At 40.9% G+C, this 16,731-nt stretch overlaps 1 protein-coding gene across 2 annotated transcripts in view; it reads left to right on the top strand.

Annotated features, from left to right (window-relative positions):
* Nucleotides 1-16,731, top strand: part of sncga (synuclein, gamma a) — a 20,898-nt gene extending 4,167 nt beyond the window's left edge. Inside the window, exons 2-6 of one of the 2 annotated variants that reach the window (XM_083775585.1) lie at nt 8,141-8,182; nt 8,925-9,052; nt 10,815-10,841; nt 13,542-13,589; nt 15,335-16,731. In XM_083775585.1, the coding sequence (XP_083631711.1) occupies nt 8,141-8,182; nt 8,925-9,052; nt 10,815-10,841; nt 13,542-13,589 (245 nt within the window). In that variant the 3' untranslated portion in view covers nt 15,335-16,731. The remainder of the gene's footprint in view (nt 1-8,140; nt 8,183-8,924; nt 9,053-10,814; nt 10,842-13,541; nt 13,590-15,334) is intronic. The other variant, XM_083775586.1, reaches the window with a different exon arrangement.

A 16,731-nucleotide genomic window follows, 5' to 3' on the forward strand; every position in this document is an offset into this window, starting at 1 on the left:
CAGTGTCAGTGAATCATTATGTATCGTTTGCATTTCCTGGATTCTCTTTCTTCATCAAGTAGGCAAGTGGAACTGATCACACTTCAAACAGCTCCATTCCTCTCTGAGGCTATGCGTTTGACATCATTGCGAATGCATTGAGCACTAACTATGAGACCCTGCAGATCATGTCTGTCTGTGTGTGTGTCTGTCCCGCTGTTACACCACCCGCCCGCCACCAGAGGGCGCAGCTGTATCACACAAAACACACACACGCACGCACTCAATTCAATTCAATTCAAAGGGCTTTATTGGCATGAGAAAACATACGTTTACATTGCCAAAGCAGAAAGAACAATACAACAATACAGCAATACAATCAATACAAAAATTATGTACATTTGAAGGTCAGAATCTTCAATAGATCAAATTCTATGTACCCAGGTCACTCGATGCAGGTATAGTGCAGGAATATACACAATGCTTAGTCTTTAGGGTGGTTGTGTTCCATTTGATATCCTTCTCCTATCACAGCAACTCACAAATCTTGCTGCTCACACACACACACACACACACACACACACACGCTGCTCACACACACACACACACACACACACACACACACACACAACTTAACTTAAAAAAAACTTAACATAAAAAAAACTTAACTTAAAATGAAAAAGAAAAAACTTAACTTAAAATGAAAAAGAAAAAACTTAACTTAAAAAAAACCTTTAAAAACACTTAACTTCAAAAAACTTAACTTAAAAATAAAATCTTAAAAACTTAAAAAAACACAAAAAAAACTTAACTTAAAAAAAACTTTAAAAACACTTAACTTCAAAAACTTAACTTCAAAATAAAACCTTAAAAAAGTATGTAATTTATTCTAATTGTTCCCGCGTTTGCGCGTCTTACTTGTCGTACAGAAGGTATGCGTGAATGCCTAGTACTGAGTGGCAAAAAGATAACTACTTTCTGGCCTTGACAGCCCATACTGTACATCCAAACAGAAAAGTCCTATCTGCTTGTATTAAACAAATCACCAACTACAAGGATTGTTTTCATAAGAACCCACCATGACATGTTATGACTCAGCTACTTTCTGTCAAGAAATTCCGTGCAGGTTTGTTTCAGTTTGGAAGCGCTCGTTTTTAATAATGCAACGTCCTGCTGCCTGACTGCCTCCTGCATTATGTGCAAATTAGAAACAGGTGGCATGCAGTATCGTCAAGTGATTTCCAACAAGCGCTTCCAAACTCCAATACTCCATGCTGCTCAATGTTTTGCCACTCAGTCTCGATGAGGGGGGGGGGGGGTCATAGATTCATACAACGCTCTCATTACTAATATCACATACAATATTTAATCTCCTCCCTCACCTTTTTTCATTACATTATTACTACATTGCATTACTTTTTATTATTACATAATTTTATTAAATTGCTTTTTTTAAAGGTAGCCTATATTCAGTGATTTCACTTAATTCAAATATAACTTATTTTTTTGTTTTGTTGTGATAATCCTCCCTACTATAGAGTGTGCTGGCCATATAAGGAGTTCCTCCCTGTCCCCAGTTAAAGGTATATTCAGTGATTTCACTCAAAAAACCTTAGGTTTCGTTTTTGGCTGTGGGACCCAGCCTTTCGTCCAATCAGGATAGAGAGTCAAAAACGAAACCTAAGGTTTTTTGACCCCCAGGGGTTAACTGGGGACAGGGAGGAACTCCTTATATGGCCAGCACACTCTATAGTAGGGAGGATTATCACAACAAAACAAAAAAATAAGTGATATTTTAATTAAGTGAAATCACTGAATATACCTTTAACACCTGGGGGTCAAAAAACCTTAGGTTTCGTTTTTGACTCTCTATCCTGATTGGACGAAAGGCTGGGTCCCACAGCCAAAAACGAAACCTAAGGTTTTTTGAGTGAAATCACTGAATATACCTTTAAATGTCAACGTTGCATATCGGCACTGTCAGGTGGAAACCTATATGAAATGTTCCTTTTTTATTATTATATATTTTTTTATAGTAAAATAGTGATAATCCTATAGACTAATTCAAAAACGGGTCTCATGGTCGCAGTTTACGTATTTCCTGTAGGCGGAGTGGCAGACTCGACGATACATAACGTCTTACACAATACCAATCTTTCTGTTTTATGAACACAAGGCTGCTGTGCTTTATACCTCATACTAAGCATTTAAAGTATGAGGTAGAAAGTACGGCAGCCACGTGTTCATAAAACAGAAAGATTGGGTATTGGGTAAGACTGACGTTATGCATGTTTCAGGACCTTTCACTGTTTCGTCTCAACCATTACTCAATGGCTCTGGTCTCAGCTATACCGTGGTGGATATTTTGACATTCCGTTTTTATTCTTTTTGGAATGTTGCCACTACTGTTGGAGCAGCCATAAACTACACAGGTTCATCTTGATGTTCTGGGCGTCTTTGTAATGTTAGTGTTAGTAAAAAAGCAGGTAAAAGAGTAACGTTTGAGGCAGACTAACATCAGTCACTCTACCGTTCACTGTAGTAGAAGATATGCGCCTGGTGTAAAGGCGGTCTGTGGGACACATGCTCGAAAAGGACGATTCATAATAATGATAATGGAGTCATAAAGGAGTATTATTAAATGTTTACATCTTAATTTCCACGACACTGGTGAGGGTTTAAACCCCGCAGCTACGTCGAGTCCGCCTACACAGGAAATACGCAAGCTGCGACCATGAGACCCGTTTCTGAATTCATCTATAGCTGACCTGCAAGCTCATGGCGACACCCTGCTGTGAGCTTGTAAATCTGCTATTTTCATTACTTTTGTGGAGTGGATCAGAGGTATAGAGTGGCCGCTTCAACCGCTTGGGAACGAGAAGGTTCTCAATTCGATCCCGGGCTCCTCAGAGTTAGTGTCGAACTGTCCTTGAGCAAGACTCCTAATTGCTCCCGATGAGCAGGTTGGTGCCTTGCATGGTTTCCTCCGCCATCGGTGTATGAATGTGTATGTGAATGGTGAATGTAATGCACATATTATATGTAAAGTGCCTTAGATAAAGGTGCTATATGAATGCAACATTTACCATTTCCACTTGTTTGATGGGCATTCATTTACAAACATTAAACGTTTTAGATTATTATTATTTTTAATAAATCGGTGCTATTGAACACCCTTTACGTCTGTGTGTTGTTTCGAAAATATTGGACCAATATAAAGTAGAAGAAATGCTTCGGACAAAACCTCTTCACTCCTTTGGACTTTCAAACTATTTTGATGAGGCAGTATTGCTTTGTTTTCAAAATATACCGGTTATATTAATTTCCTGAAAATTGTATATTTTTCATTTCCTGAGTTTTGGAGTTGAAATATGGATATACTGTACAAGGTTTTGTCCTTACCACAACATTATATTTGATCTCCTCTCACTTTTTTATTATACGTTTAAATGTCGACTGTTGCATATGACCAATCCTCTCCCAGATGAGGAGTTGACGTTACTACCGCTGTAATGTGTATTAATGATCATATACTGCGTATAGGCCTAATAAACCAAAAACACACATTTAAAACTATAAGAGCATAAAGAAGGAATGGCGCTGTACATGTATAAATCCCTCCTGGGATATCTGTGGGTGATTAACTATGCAAAGTTGTCTTATTATATCTTATTTATGGAGGAACATATTTAACCTTGGAGGTTCTCTCTCCATCTCTGTCTCTGTGGCCCAATTTCTCTCTCTGTGTGCTTGTGTAGTGCGCACGTGTGTGTGTGTGTGTGTGTGTGTGTGTGTGTGTGTGTGTGTGTGTGTGTGCGTGCGGGCGTGCGTGCGTGCGTGTAGCACAGCTGTTTTTATGGTGACATAATAGCCTATAAAGTTTTCCAAACAGTGGGTCACAGAACGACTTTTTTTATGGGACACAACTCGAGTAAAAAGCCCATTATCTTTTAATTTAAAAGAAGTCGGAAAACTGATACGCAGCCATAAGACCATTAACAGTTTGACTGTTTTTTACGATTAACCCGCATTTTAATCAACCCCCCTTCACTGCCGAGATTGTTGTATTACCTTTAGAGCATACGCTGAATTATTTGGGCTTTTAATCCGCGAAAATCCATCAAAAAAAGCTCCCGTGGTTTGTTATGATCTGTGTGTAGCATCCACCATCTTGGTGCACGCGGAAGACGCACACAAGATTGGTTTCAATGAGGCGTTGCACCCAATGCATTTCCATTGGCCTCAATTTCCCAGAAGCCCTAGCAGCCCACAGCATGTGACGATTTCCGGTTTTGTCATCTCAGCGAAGGCATCCAGTCTCATACTCCGCTACGAAGACGGATTTTCTTTTGATTCATTACATTACGGCGGATTAAACACATAAAACAAAAGGCGGGTATGTCCGATACGGCAGCGACATTAACCTGGAGTAATCCATTCAAGGCACGGAAACTGTTAATGTTCATTTGTGCCGTTCATTGGGTTTGACATGCAAACCGTACCAAGGCTGTGTCTGTGTGATATGAAGCAGCATGCTGGATCTGGCCTGAGATCAGATTCACGAGGATTCCACTGGACACACATTGGTCTGATTGACCCATTCTGACCTGAGATCAGATTCTAAAAAATGTCAGTCGTTCTTCGATTTTTCAAAAATAGCAGACCTACAAGCTCGTAGCGCGCCACTCGGTGGCGCGCTATGAGCTTGTAGATCTGCTATTTTTCAATAGCTAAAGCATAACATGATGCCAACACCAAAATGGGTGCCCGGTCAGAATGAGATTTATTGCACACCCACACACAACACCAGCAGATGAGCTGGAAAGTTATAAAGGGCCTGGATTTAAATGCAAAGCAAGCAGTATAGACCAAGCAGGGCTGGGCTATTTAGACATGGTGCACCGATGAAATATTGCGTTGGTGTTGTTGTTGTTGTTGTTCACATAGCCGGCTGTATACCTGTATTATGTGACGTCAATAAAGGGCAAAAGCTTCAATTACGAAATGCTTTCATCAGTTGTGTCAGCAAGAAAGTAACACTCGGAGACGGAGTGCTCCAGTGACATATAACGGACAAATGGGTGGATAGGGACTTCATGGTTACATGATGGCCGTTCTCCTGCATTTCAGAGGGTTGGTCAATCCATCTGGAATTTCACATGCATGGGCGTTGACGACACTGGCATATTATGCGGGGAGTGGGACTTACAAGGCATCTATAGACATGTCTGTACATGATTTGTGTCCGTATACTGTAGATGGACTATAGTTAGAAAGATTAAACATAAACATTAAGTAAAACAGTATTATTTTATTGAATTGGTCTCAGGACGAAGGAGTAAATGAAATGCAAACGTTGAGGATTCGATGGTGTGCGTGCGTGCGTGTGACTGTGCAACATGCAGTTTCCATGCTCGTTCCATAATCTGATCTCACGTAACACCCGGCACACTGTGATCTAATCAATACAGTACATGAATACACACAGTGCTCTGTGGAGCAGCAAGTGTACGTGTGTTCGTGTGTGTGTGTGTGTTTGTGTGTGTGCAGTGTTCAACACAGTGACCCGTGTGTTGGAACATGGACCAGTAATGTTCCATGTTCCAGTATCTATTGTCTAATGGGGGCAACAACAATGACATGCATGTCCTCTGTGTGTTTGTGAGTTTGTGTGCGTGCGCGCGTGCGTGCGTGCGAAATAACCGACTTCTTTCGCCATCGGGGCTTCCTTAAACCCCGTCTTAAAGATGGAGTGCCGTGCTCCCTAAAACATGACCATCAGGAAGGCTAATATATGAGGAAGATTTATTTATTTTTATGTTGCCACACCCACCAGTTCATTAAGTATACCGGGTTATCACTTTAGCACCGCACCTGAACTTAACCCATTCTGACCGGGCACCCATTTTGTTGTCGGCATCATGTTATGCTTTAGCTATTTAAAAATAGCAGATCTACAAGCTCATATCGCGCCACCGAGTGGCGCGATACGAGCTTGTAGGTCTGCTATTTTTTGAAAAATCGAAGAGCGACTGACATTTCTAGAATCTGATCTCAGGTCAGAATGGGTTAATCAGACCCAGTGTTTTTCCGGCGGAAACCTCGTATGAAGGGTTATGATGTCACTAAAGTATAGTGTATTTCGACTGGGCCTTTTGACTCAAAGGCTTTCAGCTTTCAGGAAGAAACCAAATATACACAGGGAAGACATATTTGAATATTTCAACCACACGGTTGGTAGACACATACAAAACAGAAAAAGTATTTATCTTTAAACCCTATACTGTGTATATGTATAGTATCTCCCTCGACACCTGCAGGGATCTACCATTTCCTGAGGTAAATAGCACTGAATGTTCAGCCCCACAGACGCTATAGGCTGGACACAGACAGCTTGACAGGAGGTGAAGACAGAAGGCGCATGTGCAGACTTAACAGCTCTCTCAAGTTCAACCATGCAACATACTTCTTCAACTATCCTGAATCCTTCACCACGGATACCATTCGTCATCATCATCGTCGCCATGGTTACTGCAGCCGTCCCTGGACTCTGTGCATGGGTCCTTGAGGAGTTACAGTATGGCTCTGTGACTCTGAGAGGGCGTACAGTAACTATACACAGAACCAACAACAGATTTTACTGATTGGGTTTAGACTGGAGAGATGAAATGTATGAAATGGTGGTCACTGTCACTGTCTGCGCCTGGCCTGAAGCATATCAATCACTGCATTACGACATCCTGTCTGTCTGTCTGTATGTCTGTTGCACGCGTCTGTCTGTCGTACGCGCGCGCACACACACACACACACACACACACACACACACACACACACACACACACACACACACACACACACACACACACACACACACACACACACCCTCACACAAACACACACACACACACACACACACACAATTTTATCGACTCAAATGACTCCCTTGTTTCTGTGGCTCTCTCTTTCACTCAATCTGTCTTTGTCTCCCAAGTCCCAACACACACACACACACACACACACACACACACACACACACACACACACACACACACACACACACACACACACACACACACACAGAGTAAATCCTCAAGGAGTCTTTGTCTGACAGGCCGGACTGAGGTCCAACAAAGAACGACTGTACAGTATGTGTGTGTGAGTGCGTGTGTGTGTGTGTGTGTGTGTGTGTGTGTGTGTGTGTGTGTGTGTGTGTGTGTGTGTGTGTGTGCTCACAGCCTGTTGCTCTGAAGCATCAAAGTCAAACACCACCATGATTGGTCTCGGGAGACCAATCTCACACACACACACACACACACACACACACACACACACACACACACACACACACACACACACACACACACACACACACACACACACACACACACACACACACACACACACACACACACACACACACACACACACACACACACACAGATCTATTGAGCTCGATGAACAACAAGCTACAGCTGTCTGCACTGTTTCTTCTTTGCACGTTTGCTGTATATTGACGTGTACAGTTGTGATGTTATCTTTGCTCCTAGACTCATAGTTAGTTGTATGTGCGCTGGTGTCGTGCACCAGGAATAACCTGACTACTGTACACATAATCGTCTCTGTTGGGTGGAAACTTAGTCCAAAATCAAATTAACCCATTCTGACCGGGCACCCATTTTGGTGTCGGCATCATGTTATGCTTTATCTATTGAAAAATAGCAGATCTACAAGCTCGTATCGCGCCACCGAGTGGCGCGATACGAGCTTGTAGGTCTGCTATTTTTGAAAAATCGAAGAACGACTGACATTTTTAGAATCTGATCTCAGGTCAGAATGGGTTAAATTCTGTTGCAGATCTACAAGCCTAAAATGTGCCGCTTCGCGCCATGTTTCAAGCTTGCAGATCTGCTACTTTTGATGCATGATCAAATAGGGGGTTAATTTATGGAAAAAAGAAAGGTTAGATACGGTTAGAATATGGAGATAAGAGACAGCATTGATATAATGTAACATACCGTTTGAAACTAAATCAACCACACGGCAACTCATTCTGTTCTAAGCATTATTTTCAGAGATCAAAAAAGATGTTTAACTCAAAGGTTCTAAAGTTTTATAGGATGTTATACAATGATTTTACAAGTTTATTTTTGTTATGTTTCAGGGAACAAAACCAAGGAGGGAGTTGTCTCTGGTGTAAACACAGGTAAATCAATGATATAGATTTATATTAAAATCATTTCCTCTACATATAGGGCTGCAACTAGACATTATTTTATTAGTGATTATTCTATATTGTTTCCATTCATCGAACAATCGAGAAGTGACTTGTATTTGATCATCTATTTCTGTATTTGTCAAAGAATTGTAAAATATATATACTGTATTTAGTTTGATTTAACCCATTCTGACCGGGCACCCATTTTGGTGTCAGCATCATGTTATGCTTTTAGCTATTTTTGAAAAATCGAAGAGCGACTGAACATTTTTAGAATCTGATCTCAGGTCAGAATGGGTTCATCAGACCAGTGTGTGTCCGGCGGAAACCTCGTATGAATCTGATCTCAGGTCAGAATGGGTTATTAATCTGATGAACCACTGGAGCTTAATTCTCCCGTCTCGTCATACCAGTAGCCCAACTACAAACCAAAGCTTTGCGACACGTTGTGGATGGTTGTGGATGAGCAACTTTCGCAGTTTAAAAAAAAAAACTGTGATTGTTTTTAATTTAAATATTTTCCTCCATCCAACTATTATTTATAATTGATTAAATCGATTGATTTAATTTTAAATTAAATTTGTTTAATATTGAACTGTTGACAATTGTTTTATTTATTAATAATATAATATAAAATAGATAGTTATTAGCCTATAAAAATATATTAAAGCATGTGAGTGACTTAGGTTACAGTGACTATACTTCCTGTTTCCTGTCCGTCCCTGTATAGTGGCCCAGAAAACAACGGACCAGGCCAACATCGTGGCCGACACCACGGTAGCCGGGGCTAACGACGTCGCTACGGCAGCCGTGGAGGGCGTGGAGAACGCAGCTGTGTCGAGCGGACTAGTCAACGCGGTGAGTCTACTTCCTGTGATGTAACATCCTGTGTATTGTATCTGTGTCTACTGTTTATATTGTATGTAACTTGGATATTATAGAGAGGTATGCCAGTGGCGTATGCAGGATTTAATTATTACCTTAATTGGCCTGGGAAAATCTGCCTGGGCACACTGTGCGCGCAAAAAAAATTGAATTAATTAATACTCGTGTTTGCCTTCAATTTCCTAAAAATATTAAGTCAGGTGTCTTAGAGATTGACAGGTGTAATGTCAGGCTGCTACAAGACACTTCATCCCATCACATTCCCAAATGTAAACAAAAAAATCACACCTTCATCTTCAATGTTTGTGTTTACACAATGTTTGTGTTTACACAAACATTCAAAGCTGGCCATCCATTGTCAATGGCATTCAATGTTTGTGTTTACACAATGTTTGTGTTTACACAATGTTTGTGTTTACACAAACATTCAAAGCTGGCCATCCATTGTCAATGGCATTCAATGTTTGTGTTTACACAATGTTTGTGTTTACACAAACCTCAAAACTGGACATATAGGAAGAGAGCTCCTCAACAACCGTAAAACAACAACATGCACACTCTCTCCCAGGCACCCTACTGGTATTGAAGTATTAGTGTAGTATTGAAGACTGCAGAGTTTAACAATTAACAGCTAGTTTCTTTCAACTCACTTCCAAATTACAAATTAGCAAGATAGCACCAGCACCCCATAGCATAGCAGCAGACAACATGGGCACAATCGATGAAAATCAATTCAGCAAAAATTACAATTCAATTCTGACCTTTGATGTCTTCAAACATGTAGTAATCCATAATCAAGGGCGGATGCTGTTGTGGAGTTTCCCAGTAAAGCTGAAGTCCTCAGTAGGCCTATACAACTGTTGTAGGCCTACAGTAGGCTAGCTCCTCTAGGCACTGCTCACTTCCTTTCTTTACAAAAACCTTTGATATTGTGAGGCTAACATTTAGGATACTCTCAGAGAGGCGTCTCATTAATATTTCATCATAAACAAAGACGCAAGTTTCTGGGGTGAAGACAAACAAATCTGCCACATTCTAGAAACAAGCACATGATGTCAGGCATCAGGCAGGCATGATCAATCAATCCATGCAAGGTACAGATGGACAAACTAGGCAGTGCCAGTGGCTACGGATCCAAATAGGAAAATTAATAATAATAATAATAATAATAATAATAATAATACACCCTTTGCTAAATTGAATGCAGCTGCAGTGATTGCATTCACATTATGTTATGCAATGACGCTACTGTCATCATATAGGCCTATTAGGGGGATTTTTTATATTTTATTTTTTGCTGGGCCGAGTTCGGAAATACCTGGGCCTAGGCCCAAGTAGGACCAGGTGAGGATACGCCCCTGGGGTATGCACATTGTACATGCATACAGTGAGTGGCAAAGTGAGTTCATAGTCATTTAACGTTGTTTAATAATAGGACTTTTCTGTTTTCTGTCAAGGCCAGAAAGTAGTTTTTTGCCATTGGTTTATTCATAACTTATTTATTTTTAAGGTGTGTGTGTGTGTGTGTGTGTGTGTGTGTGTGTGTGTGTGTGTGTGTGTGTGTGTGTGTGTGTGTGTGTGTGTGTGTGTGTGTGTGTGTGTGTGTGTGCGCGTATGTATGTGCGCGCGTGCATGCGCGTGTAACCTGATCAAAACAAAGGGTGGAATTCTTCCATACAGTCCATAATGTATACTTAACCTTCTGTCTTTGTTTATTGTTGATTGGCGGAAACAGGAGGAGGCGGGACCAGTGGCTCAGGAGGTGCCTGATTGGTTTGGGGTGGTGGTGGGCGTGGCACTGCATGGCATGGTGCTGCCAAAATGTTTTTTGGTCAGCCTTTACAGGGGGCGATCACACTATGATGCAACGTTACCGTTAGAAACCATCACATTCCTATGGTAGGCTACTGGTGCAGCTCTCTTGAGCTGGCGTGCCACATTTTTAGATGTGCATAAAAGTCAACCTCTCGAACCGCAGCATTCCCATTCTGGAGGGGGTGACGTATATTTTCTCAGCAACTTAAAGAGAGAAGAGAACGGTAGATACATGGTAAAAGAGCGGACCTAGTACAGACCCTGGTCAAATTTACTATGGAGCGGAAAAAATATAGTACGGTAAACTTTTCAGCACAAGGGTCAGAGAGTCGTCCCGTCCTTCCTGCTGACCAAAGTTTGATAAGACGCAAGACTGCCTGAATCATTTTTGTTGTTGCTGCTGTGATTCATTTGATCACCTGGGTATAGCTACAGTACGCAAATACAGTACGCTCCACAAGCACCCCGCGGTTCTGAACTTGTGCCGTACAGCATCTGGACCATTGTGTGATCGCCGCCCTCGTGGAGGTTGTGAGAATGTATATGCTACTAGACCTTTTCACTGCAACCATTTTGACTTCTATAGCTGAAGGGAATATCGTGGTATGTGTTTCATTAAACAAAACAATTACATGAAACATACCTACAACTTAAGCCTAAGGTTTCTTTACCTGCAGCTGTGTGTTTACCAGTCAAAATGGCTGCTGTTGAGTAAGGCTCAACTAACGATTAAGTAACCTTTTGATATTTGCCCCCATTAATATGATCTATCTACTGTGTGCTACTAGCCTAATGCGCTCATCACAATTTATCAGAAGTCAGATATTTATAAATTGCTTAACAAGTTAAACCCAGAAGTCAACTTGGATAATACACAGTCAGACAAGCATTCACTTATTGGTGAAATTAGTAAAGCTATATCAGACAGATAATTCACTGAACCATTATTAAATTCTAAAATTGCCTTGATTAATTTGTATTAATAATTTTCAGCACTGGTTAGGAGATTAACTTTTCCTCAGTTTCACAACTCATTGACCAATGTCAATGTGTCCTGGCTTCGTTGAGCAAGCGACCTGACATTTTACACAGTTCCTGCATGTAGCCTAGACTGTTCCTCCCCAAGGGGTGTTATGAAAACCTCTGCAGCAGTATAGCCAAAGTCTAAAGGGCTTAAGACCTGAAGCCGATTCTAAATAAATGTCTTCAGTTTTCTGAAAAACCTGTTTCTAAGGACCCCCAGAATGATCTGTGTATTTGTTCGCCCACCCCCATTTGAAAATATGTTGTTCCAGGGACCCCCCCAGAAGCAAAGATTTCAGTTAAAAACGCTCTGAAAGAATATATATTCAAAGATTTGCACCACATTTTCAAGATTTTTCAAAAATAGCAGATCTACAAGCTCCTAGCGTGGCAGGGTGCCGCGCTATGAGCTTGTAGATCTGCTATTTTTACATAGCTGAAGTATAACATAATGCTTCCCGCCCAGAATTTAAGTGGGAAAAGCCAATCACTTATATAATATACCAGCGTTGTGCTGCCAGTAATTTCCTTTTCTGACCGTCATCGATCTGAGAAACAAACATAATCCAATCAGCAAATATGTATGCAAATATTGTAATAATGAAAACCTCATGTAACCAAATAATGACAACTTTAATTTCCATAACATAATTACAGCCCGAGGCCAATCGAATCAAATAATGTCGAATCGAATAATGTCTCTCCAAAAGCATGAACAATTATCAAGCCGCATTCTGACATTTAAACCGAATGATGCATGAATGGAAAATGTGCATAATGTAGACAGTGGGAATGTTTGAAATTGACTTACGTATGATTGATATGCCTGTTCAAAAACTGAAGCCTCCGTTCAAAGAACCATATCAATTCAAAATACTGAATATAACAGTATCTGTAAGATGTTACAATGACTGAAGTTTACAAATACAATGATAGTGAAAATTAAGTATACAGAATGCTATAAGTTGTGTACGTTCACGTAAATGAGTAACACATAGGTTGTAGTCACACTAAACTATTTATAATTACAATAATATGTCTGCTGTTATTGCAAGATAAGTCAAGAATGTTATGGTTCTTCAACTGAAGGCTTCTGTTTTGCAGTAACTACTAGTGCTCGTTAACAACATTAACCACATTCACCTGGTGTTGAGATTAAAGGTACAGTATAGTGTAAGTGATATTTATTTAGTTAGTAAGTGTTACAGTAGATAGCCCTGTATTCCCAAAGTAATCATTGTTTTAAATGAAGTGTTTGTTCAGTAACAGCTGGGGTCCCCCTGTCTCCCAGCTCTTTAGTATACAGAAATAAAATACACTTTCAGGTCAAGATACCATGCAACTTTATCCAATCAGGAGAGTGAACTTTACTGTATACACAGGATGCTTAAACATAATTTATAATGCGTTGCAAACGTTGCTCTTTTTTCACAGCTTAACCCTAATGCAATCTTTGCACTGTGCTGCATCTTCCACATCGGTGTTCATTTACACTGCTGCATATAACAGTCTGTCTTGTCTTGTCTTGTCTTGTCTTGTCTTGTCTTGTCTTGTCTTGTCTTGTCTTGTCTTGTCTTGTCTTGTCTTGTCTGTCTGGTTGTCTGTCTGTCTGTCCGTCCCACAGGCTGACCTGGCGAAGACAGAGGAGGCTGCTGCAGAGGCTGCTCAATAGGTGAGACCATTCCTCCCAATGTGTGAATGAATGGATGGATGAATGAATCATTCTAAAGCGATTTGAGAACTTCAAAATGCAATGCATTATGCGACACATGCGTACACAGACCCTCACGCCAGTGATTCTCAACCTGACTGTGACGTGACAATATACGCCATTTGATGTTGCCTAAGTCACTCTAAGACAATGTGGACTTAAGCATAAATAATTGGCCTATACGTCTGGGAGTAAGTCACATTACTCCAGAAATAATTTGGCCTGAGAAAGAAATATCATAGTTCCTAGGTTCAGTTTTGCAGTTTTCAGAAAAACTAAAACAAGACAGAGACAAGCCATAATCTTTGCAAGGTGACAGGATGTGCGAGCAAGTGCAAACGGTAATAGTGTGTTGTGTGCATGCGTACAGTATGTCAAATGACTTCAATAGAATGTTTCTTCTGAATGAATGTATGATGCATTCAAGCGTTCACGTGAATAGAAACACATGTATGCACGTCAATAATGCAGGAGTATCATGCTGGTTTGCATTCGCTTAGCGGGATGTAAAAATCAGAGGCATGGATTTTCCCATCCATCCCCTCAGCAAATTCAACCATGTCATAGATCGTTAGCATGGAGAACCTGCCACAGCAAAAAAAAAAAATTAATTAACCCATTCTGTACGGGCACCCATTTTGGTGTCGGCATCATGTTGTGCTTTAGCTATTGAAAAATAGCAGATCTACAAGCTCGTATCGCGCCACTCTAATCGAAGACACTTTTAGAATCTGATCTCAGGTCAGAATGGGTTAATAATGAAACTGTCAGGATGTAATAGACATTTTTAGAATCTGATCTCAGGTCAGAATGGGTTAATTAAAATAAAGCCCCGGGCAGATTGGTCTGACATTACACATTTTGGCTCCGCTCACCCCAGAGTTGTATAGGTGACCAATCAGAGCCCTCTATTCAAAGTGGGACATTTTGAATTGTGGCACGCCAACCCCTTGGAAATTAATCTCCCACGCCGAACTTCCAGACTAATATCTTCTACGCAGTGATATTATTAGTCTGGACATGCCAGGTTAAATAGACCATTACCTCTGGCTGTGACCTCAATTTCAACTGACAGCCTCATTTACCCGCCATCAGTCTCCTCAATTTAATTTTAACTTTGGGCCAACATTTATTCAATTTATAATAAAGTTGTTGTCCAATTGGCTTCACAAAACTTTATATATATTGACAACTATAGTAGGTGTCCTTACCCAACACCAGGGTCAAAATGTCTCATTGGAAGAGTATATCGAATCTAGAGTTGCAACACCAACCATTGACAGCCCATACATCCAAACAGAAGAGTTTGATTGTATTAAAAATGTGTATTTTAAAATCAAATGTGAGACGCCAAAGGAGTATAATAACAACATGATGTTGTGAATATGATGCAATATTAGGCATTTAAGCAGGGCTTAAAGTTCTCAGTCCTGGGGACTGATTTCAGTCCTGAGGATTTCATAGGGGTCATTTAATGAGATCACTGCAGATTTGCAAAAAAAATCATTTTCTGTCTTGGGCTTTAAGCCCTGCATTTAAGGCATCAAGGCATTTAATAACAACGTAAGTAATAAGTTGCTAACCCATCCCACTGTCCCACACAGGGGATACTTCTGTCCCTCAAATGAACAATTTGATTTTGGATCTGGGCACCCTAGATGCAGATCATAGGACAAACAATCTCTCTCTCTCTCTCTCCCCCTCAGAATCTCCTCCTTAGTGTCGTGCAGTGACCCCTCCCTCGTCCCCCTGGTGTTCCTGTCTAGTGAGAAGAGGACGGAAGGAGTGAGACAGAAGGAGTGAGACAGAAGGAGTGAGACAGCGGCAATGACAGACAGACAGACAGACAGGAGGAGCGAGAGAGAGACCACACCCCCCCCCCCTTATTACTAGCCGTCCATGGTGTCAATCTGTCCGCTAACGTTATACCTGCCATCCCTAACGTTTTCCTCAGTGATGCTGTTAATAAGCTGCCAAACATTAATACCAGACCATACTGTACACGCACGCACGCACGCACGCACACACGCACGCACGCACACACGCACACACACACACACACACACACACACACACACACACACACACACACACGGTTATGCATAATTGATGCTGCTGACTGCAGTCATGCGATTAAATAACGTAGGCCACATTTAAATAGTGAAATTTCTGAAACTCTACAACCTACATAGTCATGTGACGTAATGCAACACATTGCAAGGTTGTGGATCTGCTAACATTTCAACCATTTCTTTACATTTTTAATGCCGTTTTAGTTTTTGAAGATGAATCAATGAAAAAGGGGATCTCTATATATGATGGGACCTGACCCATTGACTGGGAGACACTGCTTTATATTTTCATGTACGTACATTTAAAAAAACACTGCACAAAAAAGCTTTTTCTTTAATGATATCATTTGCTGACGCAAACTCACCCATGTACACCGTCACACACGCGCACGCACGCACACACTCGCATGCACGCACGCACACGCACACGCACACGCACATGCACATGCACACACATGAAGTCTGCTTTAGTGGCTTTCAAGCTAATTGCCTGAATAATTGAAGTGAAGGTTTATTATTCGTGTCAGAATCCCTGGCACGGTTTCTTACCTCAGACATCGATAAGCGAGCTGCTTATGACATCAGCTTTCAATCATCGCTCCTTCATTTTACACTGAGCTCATAATGGCCAATGAGGGGCCTTCTTTATATGAAGTTGGCATCATACAGGCCACACCTCTCAACGCTGTCAATCACAACCATGGTCCCCCCCCCCCCCCCCATCCCTGTTAGTTGATGATGTGAAAAAAAAAAGGTTTTAATCAATTTACAGTTTTGTTGTTTAAGTGATTTGTGAGACTGCATGTTGCCTTACTGACACAGAACAGTATCACACACACACACACACACACACACACACACACACACACACACACACACACACACACACAACACACACACACACACACACACACACACACACACACACACACACACACACACACACACACACACATACGATTATTAATTTGTGTTGATGTCAAAGCTTCTTTTATAAAACAATAGAACGTGAAATGAAATTATAACATTTT

This window comes from Protomyctophum parallelum (assembly GCF_964188405.1).
Source record: "Protomyctophum parallelum genome assembly, chromosome: 10".
Classification (NCBI taxonomy): Eukaryota; Metazoa; Chordata; class Actinopteri; order Myctophiformes; family Myctophidae; genus Protomyctophum; species Protomyctophum parallelum.